The sequence below is a fragment of the Salvia miltiorrhiza genome, chromosome 8 (genome assembly GCF_028751815.1).
Source record: "Salvia miltiorrhiza cultivar Shanhuang (shh) chromosome 8, IMPLAD_Smil_shh, whole genome shotgun sequence".
In the NCBI taxonomy this organism is placed as follows: Eukaryota; Viridiplantae; Streptophyta; class Magnoliopsida; order Lamiales; family Lamiaceae; genus Salvia; species Salvia miltiorrhiza.
In genome coordinates this window covers 27,114,532-27,127,277 of record NC_080394.1, presented here as the reverse complement: position 1 = coordinate 27,127,277, position 12,746 = coordinate 27,114,532, and the positions used below count along the sequence as shown (strand labels likewise).

At 38.6% G+C, this 12,746-nt stretch overlaps 1 protein-coding gene across 1 annotated transcript; it reads right to left on the bottom strand.

The window, feature by feature from the left end:
• Positions 1-263: 263 nt before the first annotated feature.
• Positions 264-1,788, bottom strand: LOC130997375 (F-box/kelch-repeat protein At3g06240-like). The gene has a single exon (XM_057922661.1). The coding sequence runs from the start codon at positions 1,664-1,666 to the stop codon at positions 533-535; it is 1,134 nt and encodes a 377-aa protein (XP_057778644.1). The 5' UTR covers positions 1,667-1,788; the 3' UTR covers positions 264-532.
• Positions 1,789-12,746: the final 10,958 nt, after the last annotated feature.

Below are 12,746 nucleotides of genomic sequence, written 5' to 3'. Positions count from 1 at the left end.
CTTCGTCGTCGTTGTTGTTGTTATTATTATTATTATTATTATTATTATTATTATTAGTTAGGATAAATTTCACCTATTATCAAGAATAGACTATAGACTAAATAAAAGGCATATCTTGAAATTCTGCTGTATTTTGGTGCTAAAGCTGTTGTATAATAGTGGTAACACCGAGATGCACTTCATTCTTTTATCAATGGAAACATGCTCAAAATCAGTGATCAAATGTTCAAATACTAAAGCTGCCAATTCCTTCTAGGTCGAGCTACTCAAAATCAAGTTTTTATTAGATACAAATGGGAGGATGAGAAAGCTGCTTATTCAAATAAACAGCTTTGTTGTCCGAGATTTGCTAGCTACTCCAAATGTCTTATTTCATAACTCAAACAACATATAAATCATATCATCAAAAACATCATCCAAGAACAAAAAATCTCATCTCCAGCCTATGCCTTTACCTCCAAAAGCATTGGTTATGAAGAACCTCGGAGCTGCATAAATCGATCATGACAACCTCAGACGGAACCAAGGACACCTAGTCCAGAATCTGCTCTCCGATGTCAAGCAATGCCAAGGTTGGCGTGTATGTAGCTGCATAGAAGGATAGAGGCAAGCCACACACCTCAAGATCCTTAACCTCTTCGTTCTCAACATCAATGGCGACCAACTTCTCATCGCCTATTGCAGCCAAGACATCTCCACCATTGACAATCTTCAAGGGGAAGAAGAGCTGCTCAAGCACAATAGTCCTGTTCCTCGTCCACGACCCCACCTGACCATACTCATTCATCACCCACAAATCCCACGCCTCGCCCACATTCTCACGATAACCAACAAACAGAGCAACGGACTTGTCATCAACCCAGGAACACAACCTCAACTCCTTCAAATCAGGGCCAAGATTTGGGGGTATTTCAATGGAGTTAAACACTTCACCAACCACATCAAATCCCATGATGCAATTAGGAGGGCCATTAGGCCTAAGTTGCTTATAAGCCAACCAATGTACAACCCCATTAACAAACACACTGCTACACCAATACTTGGGCATATAGCAAGGTACAACTAGTCCACTACTCCTCCAAAAACCACTTTTCACACTGAAGATCAAAGCTATAGGCATAAATTCATGATCATTGTCACAACTATATAGAATCTTGACAACCTTAAAATCGAAATTCACACAATCAAATCCGAAACCAACAGCAATATGCGAAACATTGCTTCTAAAACAACTCAATTCATTAGGGCAAGGGAGAATCTTGAACTTCCCAATGAAGGGGTTCCACAAAATCACAGTTCCGACAAATGTGAAATAATTAGTATCGAACAAACACAAAACCCCTCTGTCGGAACCCACGATCCTCAAATAGCCATGAACGCTCTTAAATGGAGTTTCGAGAATCTTACACAGGGGGAAACCGGTGGCCTCCACGTGAAACGAGAAGTAGGCCTTTATGTAGTCGGTGGACTCATAGTAGATGACGTGGCGGCGGTGGGCGGCGGCGGCGTTGGCGAGGTGAAGTTTGAGGAAGTGGGGGTGGAGAATTAAGGGATTGAAAGATTTGGAGACGCTGCGGAGCTGAAGAAGGGATTTTGTTGGGAGTTTTGTGAGGATTTGGAAGACGACGTCTAAGGGAAGTTTGGCGAGGACATGGTCATCAGCCATGATTCTTGATTCGTAAATTCTGAGGTGGAAGATGGAAAGCTGTGTTGTTTTGAGTGAAACGATGACGATGAGGTGTGTGTATGAATGCGTAACTGCAGAAGCGGATTTTTCGTGGCAAAGAAAGGTATAAAGTTGGAAGTCTGTCTCTTTGTATAATCTATACTATATTAAGGGGGGTGTATTCGTTGTGGAGTTTAATAGATTTCTATGGATTTTAAAAGTCCGGGTGTATTCGTTCTAGACTTTTAAAAGTCTGCAGAAATCTGGGTGTATTCGTTTAAGACTTTTAAAAGTCCATATAAATCTGGGTGTATTCGTTTCAGACTTTTTAAAATCCATACAAATCTAGGTGTATTCGTTATTCCATTGACTTAAAATCCGGAATGACTTTCATGGATTTCATCCAAAAAATACACACGACGAAATCCGGCCAAGAACCACGAGAATTGAAATCCATGAAATTTTAAGCGAGCGCTGAGTTCCAGCGCCCGCGGCCAAGAAGCCAGCGAGCGCCGGAACTCAGCATCCGTTGAGAAAGTCCAGCGCTCGCTGGGTTTGAGCGGGCGCTGGGTTCCCAGCGGCCGCTGGGTTGCCGCGGTCGCTGGGCCCAGCAAATAAACTAATAATGCCACAAGGGAACAAAATAGTAACCAGGTATTCATTGCAAAATAGTCCAGCGAGCGCTGGGAACAAAATAGTCAGGAGCTGGAGGCTATCTGTAATTATGTAAGACTTTTTTGGGCTTATGATTTTTTAATCAGCAAGCTTTGCTCCTATCATGATTACCTGAAAGCGTTTAAACTTTTAGGCTACACCAGTCAAAAAGATCCAAACGTCACAGCATGTCACTGGCTTTTGTACGGCAGTTATTTTTGAGGTTTTAGGGCTTGTTACTGTTGATAGTGATATTGTTAAGAGGATTCTTCCATATGTGAGTTCTGGGCTGCAACATGGTGCAAAGGGATTGAATCAGAAGGTCAACTTCCAGCAAAATGTTTGGTGTTTGTCTTTTATTCAGCAATGTAGAAGTTTCACTTTCTTAGACAAGGATGTCTCTTTTACTGTATGCAGGCTTCAACTCTAATGATTGTGAGTTTACTAGCCCAAAAGGCAGCTTTGGCACCTAATGTTGCTAAAAGCTTGTTGCATTCAGTGGCAGACATGGCTAGAACAGATGCAAAGGAAGGACGTGACATGCGATGGCTGCGCATGACTGTATTTTCCAAGTGTTTGCGGTGACTATTTTGTTCCCAGCGCTTGCTGGGTTTCCAGCGGTCGCTGGGTTTCCAGTGGTGCTGGAACTCAGCGGGCGTTGGCATCATGGATTTCAATTCCAGAATTATCCCCTAAATTCTTCGAAAATCAGTGAAAATCGAGGTGAAATCCAACCACGAATTCTTTGAAAGTCGTCTGGAATCTATGTGAATTCCATGGAATTTAAATTCCATGGACTTTTTAAAGTCTGTGGAAATCCACAACGAATACACCCCCCTAAAACTGCAGTTTTCAATTAGAAATTGATTTCAAATCAATTTCAATGGCAATTTTGAAAATATATGTAATATAAAGGTTATAAATAAATTAGAATACACTCATACCCTACTAATTCACCATTAGATTCACGGATGAACTAATTCCACGCCATTAAATTGAAATTACTCAATCCACTATACACGGTCAAACAAAATAAATTATGTTATGCAAAATAATTCAAAATTAAAATAAATGTCCACCAATTTCTCAATTCAATACAAAATCAATAATCAAAAGGCAACTTTTAATTTAAAATTAATTTCAAATTAATTTGAATTGCAATTTTGTAAAAAGTACAAATAACTATGTTAATCAAATTAACCGTTTATTATTGACTTGGTAACCACCGTGTTTTTTTTTTTGTAGGGACCAATATTAATATTCCATTTTACATATTTCTATGTAAATATATTATAATAAGGCAATAATTATAAAATTAAATATGGGTAAATTTTAATAGATTTAATAGGTGATTTGAATATATATATATATATATATATATATATATATATATATATATATATTGAAATTCAAATTTGTTATAATTTTAAATTTCTTACACGATTATATATACTATCCATATAATTTTAAGTTCCTTACACACACCCTTCATATAATTTTTTATATATAATTTAAAATTTTAATAGTATAAAAGATTGTTCGTGCATCGCACGAATGGCAAATCTAGTAGTAATAGTAAATCATAGTAGTAATTATTTGTTACTATTATTTATTATTATTTTTTTTTCATTTCATTTGTTTTTTTGTTGTTGAAACGATTAAAAATTAAAATTAATTATGTATAAATTACTCAACTATTATCAATTGCATACTAACTTTGAAGTCTAATGTGATAATTATTTAATTATTAATTTAATTTGATTTAATTTGATTATTGGTGAAAATTGATTAAACACTTGCACAAAACATATTAAAAATCAATAGAAAGGGGACCTGGACCGAAATAGGCATTAAACACTTGAAAGCTTGAAGAACAATCTAAAGAATAATAGTCGGATAAAAATGTATTCCCTTCCTCTAGGAAATAAGTATCCATATTTCCTTTTTAGTACGTCTACCAAATGAGTATTCATTTCCTTTTTTTGATAAGTATACTCCACACAACTCACTCATAATAAAAGTGGGCCCCTTATTCCACTCACACACTTAATCAATTTCTTAAAATTCGTGTCACCTGGAATGGGTACTCATTTCATGGACGAAGTGAGTATTAAAGATAGTGTTATCGTACAAAAAAGACAACGGCAACTATATATATGGCTCATACAATCGGGGTAAAATAGTCATTCTAATGTGACTCATGTACTTTTCATGCTTTCACAATCTCCACAGTCACCGTCTTTAGATATTTCATTTGTAACTACCTTGCAGCTTTTGTTGGATATCTTGTTGATCTTTATTTACAGCGCTGATTTCTTGGTGGTCTACTTGGCGCTAGAGTTTTGTATTCCCTCAGTGACTTAACCCATTGACTGATGTCGTTTCTTCTTATTGGCTTGGGTCCTGTTTTGATCCGGCCATCGCCAGCGCTGAGCTTCTGTTCGATTTTTGCCGGTGCTGAATTTGTTCATCTAACCGATCGTTGTTGTTGTTGTTAATTCTTACCCATTCATGTTGGCGTCGGCTTTTTCCCTCTGTTATTCTTTTTTATTTTTTTTTCTATTGATCTTGGTATTATTTTTGTCAAGCGATATCATCCATTCAGACAATTCGGCGCTGAGTGGGGGCGTTCATTCTTATTCTGTTCGCCTTCGACGCTGGTTTAGATATCTTAAATTCAATCATAAGAGAAAGTACCACAATAATAATACGGAATGTCGAAATAATGATCTAATGAATAGTTCTTAATAATATCCAGCGCTGATGCATGGATTACTCCTCATCAATCAATCGAGATTTCGACATAACTTACTATTAACATGCATGACTAACAAAATAATTGATACTCTATCCCTCTACAAAAAAGTGTGTAGTAAAGTAAATGGCACAAGTTTTAATCAAAATGTTGGAGTTGTGATTTTGGTATTGAAAGGGTCCCACAAATGATAGTAATTAGGGGTTGGGCTCACTATAAATTGTAAAAGTAAGGAGTGGGGTATTTTATAAATATTGAGTATGAATGAGATTAAAATATAAAGAGGAGTTTCTTAAAAAAGATAACACGCACTCTTTATGGACAGACAAAAATAATAAACACACTCTCTTTGTGGACGGAGGGAGTGTGACATAATTGAAGGGAGAATAAAACCACGTTATTTTCTGCTATCAAATAACTAAATAACTTCAATGCTCAGTTATATCCTATGTTCCTTCACCTTCTAATTATGAATTCCTAATCCTGCTCACATTGAGCACACATTAATGTGTGATGTAAGGTGAAAATGACGTCGTTTTGATAAGTATAAACGACATAGTTTTATTTTCTTTGATTATTTCACGCCAGTCATGTTAGTAGTAAGTTTCGATTGGTAACAAAATCAGATTAAATCAATAGTTTAATAATGGGTTAAATGCATGTAATATCATTAATTTAAGTCGAATACTAAATTTAGCACGGACTTCAAAAATTTCAATTTATATGGATAACTTTACTCTATGTTCAATTTTAGCACCATTTTTTGACGTGGCTTGCCGGCACACTCTTCGATCCTACGTGTCATTGACGTGGCTTGCCGGCACAAGCTTCCGATCGGCGAGCAAAACTCAGTGTTTTGCTCGCCAAGCTTTCTCTCTCGTCACTCTCTCTCTCTCTCTCTTCCAACACCCCTTCCTCCTCCCGCCGCCCCTTGTCCGCCTCCGCCACCACAGCCACCACGACTATCAAATCCCTCCGGTGGTGGCCTGTAACTCCTGTTGTCCGTTGGTCAGGAGGGAAAGAGAGGGGAAAAGCTGGCTGGAGCGGCGACATTGTTGCTGCCTTCCAATCAAAGCGAGAAAGGGAGGACGGCGGCTGCAGGTGTCGGTCGAAGTCAGAAGGGAGGAAGGTGGCGACGACGACGGCGGTCCGGCTGACCGCTGCTATCGGCTGAATTACCCTCCCCAGAACCACCTTCTCGTCTCTCTCTCGTCTTTGCAGGTTCTTCCCTCTCCAGAGCTACCCTCCTCCACCGCACCGCCTCTTTTTCTTCTTCTTCTTCTTCGATTTTCTTCCTTCCCCAGAACCACCCTCATCCACGCGCCGCCTCTTCTTCTTCTTTGATTTTCTTCCCTCCCGAGAAAAACCCACCTTCGCGCGGCCTCTTCTTTTTCTTCTTCGATTTTCTTCTTCCATGCTTTAGATCTACAGACTATGGTTGTAGATCTTGGTAGAATCTCCGACTATGGTGTAGGCGGAGCACGCTTCTCCGACCATGCTCGTCTCTCTCTCTCTCTCTAGTAAAATTAGCCTTTGCACTCGTACAATACACATGATAAATATTTATATTATATTATATATATTAATATCAATTTAATTATTATAAAAATATATATAATTTTAACTGAATATATTTGAATTAGATATAGAAAAATAAAAAAATAAAGAAGAATTCACAATAATAGCAATTGATATTATAAAAAATAAAAATAATTAAGAATATAAAATAAGTTAAAAGAAAAAATGAAAAAAACTAAAAAAGATTTTGATCACTATTTTTTTATAGCAACAAAAATACCGCAACTAACACGGTGTAATCGTAGTATAAACAGCAATCGGATATCGTATCCACAGGGACTGTAAAACGAAATCACTCTATCTATTTCCTACACAAACTCTCACAGTATGCAAGTAAACAATTATAAAGGTGGATATTGAACTAAACTAACTAAATAAAACTAAAGAGCATATAAACTATGATAATGAACTCAAATATAAGGAAAGCTCTGACCCTAGGGATGTATTTTCACCAATCAACTATATGCATTCAACCTATTGATTCAATTACCAATTTTAATCCAACCCTGATGAAAGATCACTATATTATTCACAAGCGTCTCTAACGACCACCTATGAACGTAGATTAATTAATCCCTTTTCGCATTCAAGACTCCAAGGAATAAATTAACTCCCAATAGCACATAAAGAATAGCTTCCTATAGCTTCACCTATCGCATTCAAGACTCAAGGCTAACACTATATCATGCATTCCTGAATCGGCTGAACAATTATCGCATTCAAGACTCAAACTGAACAGCTAGACATGTAAATCATTGATCAGATAATTCACAAGAGATTAAGCACCAGGAATCATGAATCATAAGTTGGAGGGCAAATTGATATCAATAAATCAAAAACATATAATTAATCAGCTATGTACAAACCCTAGGTTCAGATTAAAAGAACTAGCCAAACATAATAAAAGAAAGCAAAAACATAATTAATGAGAACGCAATTGAAAGAACTGAATTAAATAAAACTCTGAATAAAATAATTGTAGCGGCTTGAATCTTCAATCTTGTGGAAATCCAATCCAAGCTGTAAAAACTGGAAAGCAATAATAATCTAAAGCTATGAAACTGAGAAAATAAAGTTGGAAACTGAAAAACTAAAGCTGGGAACCCTAGATAGGTCAAAAGAAGACCTATTTATAGTATCAGGGTAAAATACAGAGTTTGAGCTTGAAAATAACTTGAAAAATCGTAAAAACGTGGAAGGAAACGGAAACAAGCCTAAAAACGGCGACCCGTTCGGCGGTCGCCGAACTGGTCGCCGAAAATGGCCTAAAAATCCTCCAAAAACGGCGATCGCCGTTTTTCTTCCTCAAGGCCAAAATCTGAACAGGGAAAACGGCGACCCGTTCGGCGGTCGCCGTTTTGGTCGCCGATTTTGCTCATAAAATCTCCAAAATTCGGCGATCGCCGTTTAGGTCGCCGAATGTTGACTGCTGCGCGCGACGTTTTTGTTTCGGCCATAACTTTCTCGTCCGAATTCCGATTTATGATCCGTTTGCGCTCACGAACTCGTATCGAGACAATCTACAACTTCTATTTCAGAACATTGTTCCAAATTCGAACTCAATAAATCTGAAAATTCCTTCAAAGTTCGAGTAAGAATCATGTTTCACAAGATAAAGCAAATTAAGCACAAAACAATCATTCAACACTCAATTTCCTATAAAATTAACATCATATGAATAATAAAAACCATGGAAATATGAGTGTTATCAACTCCCCCAAACTTAAGCCATTGTTCGTCCTCGAATAATGGGAAGAACACAATCAATAACACGAATGGGTAAGAAATCTAGATCATCGATGCCTCCAAAAGATAAAGAATGATAGAATTCTCAAATCCTCAATAATCAAGCACAAAATTCACCAATAAACACAATCTATAGCAAAAATCAACCTTGACATTCCAAACAATTGAATCTCACAAGGTATGTGTATCACTCAACGCTCAATTTGATGGAATAGGACGTGTATGCTCTCATCGAATTCAATGCAATGCAGATCACTTACCATAAGCTTGCCAATCGTCTACAATCTCCATCGCTAAAAGTGTGCCAAGACTAAGATCAAATAGGTCTTTATATTTGGGTTATAATGTAGGGACATTGGTTAAGGTAGGGAAATATAGGCTAAGTGACTCAAATAGATCAAGAACACCAACCTTATAGCTTCACTAATCAAGCATGGAATAAATTCCATCTTCCACCCAACTATATCACCATAATCAACACAACTCAAGGGATTTAATCATCACCATACAAAACTAAACACTCTTTTATGCTCTCCATTTATTTCCAATACACAAAGTCGATTTTCTAACAAATATCTCAATAAACTCTCGACTTCACACTTTTTTTTTTCTCTTTCTTTTTCTTTTCTCTTTTTTTTTTTCTTTTTTTTTTCTTTTATTTTCAATTTTTATTTTTTTCTTTTCACAACGTTCTAGAGCTCATAAGAGTAAATAGTATCACAAAATCATCCCTTCTTTTTCACAACCCACTATGACTATTCACCACATAAAGATCCTCATATACTACATCACCCCCTATCATCCGGCTAAAGAATAAAAGCTAAATTGGCTCAAAGTGGATAACAAAGGATAATTTTTTTTTCAAGGACAGTGTTTGGGAAAAATTGTGGCTAACAAAAGATGGCCTAAAATCATTTCTTAATCCTGGGCACAACATCAACCTCGACACAGAAACCATGGCAAGTTCTAGAAGATCCCCACATGCATGACAAAACTCACAACAAAGAATAAACTGTGTATGATAAACAGTTATAGCTCAAAATCTCACAGGTTTATTCAACGTCTAAAATTCAAGGTCAAAATCACTCTAGAATTATGCAAATTAGTTCCAATTATGCTTAAATCATCAAAGAAAATCAAATTCAATTTTTTTTTTTCCACAGAAATCATCATTGGCATCTCACCAGAAATCTAATGGAGCACTAAACAATCACACACCACCAACCAAGCAAGATAAAACAATAAAGCCAACAAAAAGATAAAAGTGATACACATATCTAATCTCACCCCCCTCCCCCAAACTTATTACAGAACATAAGTTCGAAAATAAGTTTGGAGGGATGATGATATGTGTGTCACTACTCACAGAAAAAAAAAATGCTCCATGGTGGTGATATGAACAAGGCGCGAGTTCCCGCATCTTCCAAGCTCAACGCTGCACTAAAAACCCCAAAACAAAGAAAACAAAGAAAACAAAGAAACAAAAAGAAACTAAACGAAAGAAAAACATAACAAAGAAAAACAGCTGGGTTACCTCCCAACAAGTGCTTAATTTAACGTCTAGAGCTCGACGATACCTCATGGTCTCAATGAACATCAAACGCAGCGGGCGTGACAGACCACCTAACACGAACAGAGACAGAGGACTCATGCGCATCAGCTGCGTGAAAGATAACTCTTCCATTTGGCACATCTATCATAGCTCGCCCCGTAGCTAAGAATGATCGACCAAGAATCAACGGCGGATTTGCATCTTCAGGAATATCGAGGACCAAGAAATCCGTAGGGAAGACGAGCTTGTCAACCTTCACAAAGATGTCTTCAAGCTTTCCTCTCGGCTTCACTCTTGATCTATCCGCCATTTGAATCTCCATCGAAGTCGGCTTGAGATCTCCAATTCCCAACCGCTTGAAAACAGAGATGGGCATCACATTGACACTAGCCCCTAAATCACAAAGAGCCTCGGGAAAGAGCTCTCCTCCAATCTCGCACTCAATGGTGAAACTACCCGGATCTTTCTTCTTCGATAGTAGCTTCATTGGCAGCTCAGTGCCCACAGCTGTCGCCTGCGGGATTTTCTTATCCTCATCACCCATCTTCTTGGTGTGAACAACTATATTTTCTTCTTTTTCCTTGGGATCCTGCAATTTTGAGAGAGTTTGAGGCTGTGCACGCCGGTTCGATTCTTCGAGTAGCCTCTCTAGCTCATCCACTATGCGTCTATGCTCTGTCTCCTCGGGATTGGCAATTTCTTTCTCATTCTTGCAATTGGAGACCGCCAGCTTGATTTCCTTGGCATCCACATTTTTGCTCGGCTTCACAGCATATTGCTCTTCAAGCACCTCTCTTTTCATCAGCCTACGGGGGAATGGAGCCTTTGGGATGTATTCCCTAAGTGGAATAGGAGCCTTGTGTGGTTCCTCAATCAGAGATTCATGCTCCTTGCTCATCCTCATCTCTTTTGTAGACAAAGTGCCATCAAAAATAGCATTGCATTGGCCCTTAGGATTGACAGTAGTGTTGCTTGGGAATTGGCCCGGCTTGTGCTGCGCCGCCGCTTGGTTGGCAATCTGACCAACTTGATTCTCTAACATCTGTACCTGCTTAGATAATGCTGAGAAATTATTCTCCATGTTAGAGATTTTATTTCCAACATTCACCTCCATCCCAGTCATCTTCATGAGCATCTGCTTCATCATGTCCTCCATCGAATCCTTCTTTGGCTCATTGATGACTCCCCCACTAGAAACAGAAAATCCTGGTGGAGGTTGCACAGCATTGTTTGGGTTTCCATAGGAAAGATTTGGGTGCGGACGTGCTCCTGGCTGAAACTGCTGCTGACCCTGCTGATATGGCTGACCTCTGTTATACATCCCTGGCTGTCCTTGCTGAAAATTCCCATAATTTCTGTCATTGATATAATTGACGTTTCCCAAGCCTGATGGGTCTATCACAGCCTGCTCATGGCGTCCAGCATTCAATTCACCAATTTTTGCAGTCAGCTCTGCCAGCTGTGTAGCCATCGCTGCCTGTTGAGTAACCATAGCTACCATAGGATCAGAAGTGGACGCAGCTGCAACCTTCTTCAATTGCATACGCTCAGATGGCCATTGGTAGCTCGTAGAAGCCATACTATCAATAATGCTCCATGCATCAGAGCTGCTTTTCTGGAGTAGAGAGCCGCCTGCAGTTGTATCCATGTGCATCCTCGTACGCTCCCCGCAGGCATTGTAGAACATTATCACGAGCGTGCCTTCATCAAAACCATGGCCTGGGCACTTTCTGAGCTTCTCCTGGTATCGCTCCCACGTCTCCGCTAGCTTCTCTTCCTCGTACTGTTGAAACTGCACGATGTCCATCTTCAATTTCAACGTAAGGCCAGGCGGATGAAACTTGCGTAGGAATGCATGAGCCAAGTCCTCCCACACGATATTGTCTCCCAGCTGCAGCGTATGATACCACGACTTCGCCTTATCCCGCAGTGAGAAGGGAAAAAGACGAAGACGGATAATGTCATCAGGGACACCATTCATCTTCACCGTGCTACACAGCTCCAGGAAATGCGCCAGGTGCGCATTAGGATCCTCGATCGCTTGTCCACCATATTGGCTCTGTTGGACCATCTCCAATTCCCAACCGCTTGACCTATAGCTTCAAAAACGAAATCGTAGTATAAACAAGCTCCAGGAAAAAGTTGATCACTATTTTTTTATAGCAACAAAAATACCGCAACTAACACGGTGTAATCGTAGTATAAACAGCAATCGGATATCGTATCCACAGGGACTGTAAAACGAAATCACTCTATCTATTTCCTACACAAACTCTCACAGTATGCAAGTAAACAATTATAAAGGTGGATATTGAACTAAACTAACTAAATAAAACTAAAGAGCATATAAACTATGATAATGAACTCAAATATAAGGAAAGCTCTGACCCTAGGGATGTATTTTCACCAATCAACTATATGCATTCAACCTATTGATTCAATTACCAATTTTAATCCAACCCTGATGAAAGATCACTATATTATTCACAAGCGTCTCTAACGACCACCTATGAACGTAGATTAATTAATCCCTTTTCGCATTCAAGACTCCAAGGAATAAATTAACTCCCAATAGCACATAAAGAATAGCTTCCTATAGCTTCACCTATCGCATTCAAGACTCAAGGCTAACACTATATCATGCATTCCTGAATCGGCTGAACAATTATCGCATTCAAGACTCAAACTGAACAGCTAGACATGTAAATCATTGATCAGATAATTCACAAAAGATTAAGCACCAGGAATCATGAATCATAAGTTGGAGGGCAAATTGATATCAATAAATCAAAAAC

Coding starts and splice junctions, on each gene's coding strand:
- LOC130997375 (XM_057922661.1), bottom strand. CDS start 1,666: ATGGCTGATGACCATGTCCTCGCCAAACTTCCCTTAGACGTCGTCTTC.